Genomic DNA, 1,298 nt, shown 5'->3' on the forward strand with positions numbered 1-1,298 from the left:
AATTAACACTATCAAAAAATAATGACGTCACATTATTTACGAGAAATATCTCGACTTTTTTGGTTATAGTATTTACGTTTATGCAATGTGTCCCTTGATAACAGAACAATTACGAACGTTCCACGCAGATCGGGAATGTACACAATTTGTTGCAAGCTTCGAGCCTCTTCGACTGTTGTATGTGTGAGTCGATCACTGACCTTACACAATGCATTTATACAAACATACAAAGACCAAGGGCACGATACTGCGTTCATTTGAATTTATTCTACTCGCCAATAGATGTCGCTATAGACACGTCTGAATTATTTATGAATGAAATTCAAATACATTGTTATAATACAATTAACTATGTTATTATATTCTAAAATTATGTAACAATGTAATTTCACAGTAAAAGTATCAAAACAAATATTATGAAGACAATACCAATTACCTTACCTTGATGAATTTTCCAATATTTACAAAACAAAACGCATAAGTGTATTATAAACAGTAGATAGCAATACAAACAAAAGATTACGAAATATTTTTATTGATAATCGCATGAATCGCGCTACGAGATAAGAAATAAACACAATTGCATAAACATTAACGTGGTGTTCGGCTAAAGAAACACGTGTGTAGAGCACATTCCAGAATCATCCACTCGTCGCTAGATGTCGGAATGGGTATATAAACGGTCGCATCCCGGCGATTTGGTCACAATTCAAGTTCAACGCCTGTGTACGAAGCGCTAAACAATCAAGTGATTTTCACAATGAAGTCAAACTCATTTTCATATTTATTAATTCTTGTTATTTTCAACACCGCCACCGCAGACGACTGCAAATGTAAAGCAGAAAATAACCAATTATTCGATCAAGATTTCGGCATGGCGTTAACGCCTGACGACTTCCTGACGAGCATGGTGACTCCGTGGATGATGAGAGACTACTTCCGACCTTGGAGACAGATGGCTGCCTTAGCGAAAGACTTGGGCTCGACCATAAAGACAGATAAAGACAAATTCCAAGTTAACCTGGACGTCCAACATTTCGCTCCTGACGAAATCTCTGTGAAGACTGCGGACGGCTACGTACTGGTGGAAGCTAAACACGAAGAGAAACAAGATCAACATGGCTTCGTGTCCCGACAGTTCGTGAGGAAATACTCTTTGCCTAAAGGTACTGAATCTGAAGACGTAGTTTCAGAATTGTCGAGTGACGGCGTTCTCACCATCACCGCTCCCAGGAAGGTGGTGGATGCTAAGGGTGAACGAGTTGTTCCTATAACTCAAACTGGTCCTGTGCGAAAGG

At 39.0% G+C, this 1,298-nt stretch overlaps 1 protein-coding gene across 1 annotated transcript; it reads left to right on the forward strand.

Annotated features, from left to right (window-relative positions):
• Positions 1–599: 599 nt before the first annotated feature.
• On the forward strand, positions 600–1,298 carry LOC115456038 (protein lethal(2)essential for life; the record flags this gene model as incomplete). The annotated part of the gene is given in 1 exon segment (XM_030184889.2): positions 600–1,298. A coding segment is annotated over 1 exon segment (538 nt), but the record flags the coding sequence as incomplete, so codon positions are not given.

This window comes from Manduca sexta, unplaced genomic scaffold (assembly GCF_014839805.1).
Source record: "Manduca sexta isolate Smith_Timp_Sample1 unplaced genomic scaffold, JHU_Msex_v1.0 HiC_scaffold_2238, whole genome shotgun sequence".
NCBI lineage: Eukaryota > Metazoa > Arthropoda > Insecta > Lepidoptera > Sphingidae > Manduca > Manduca sexta.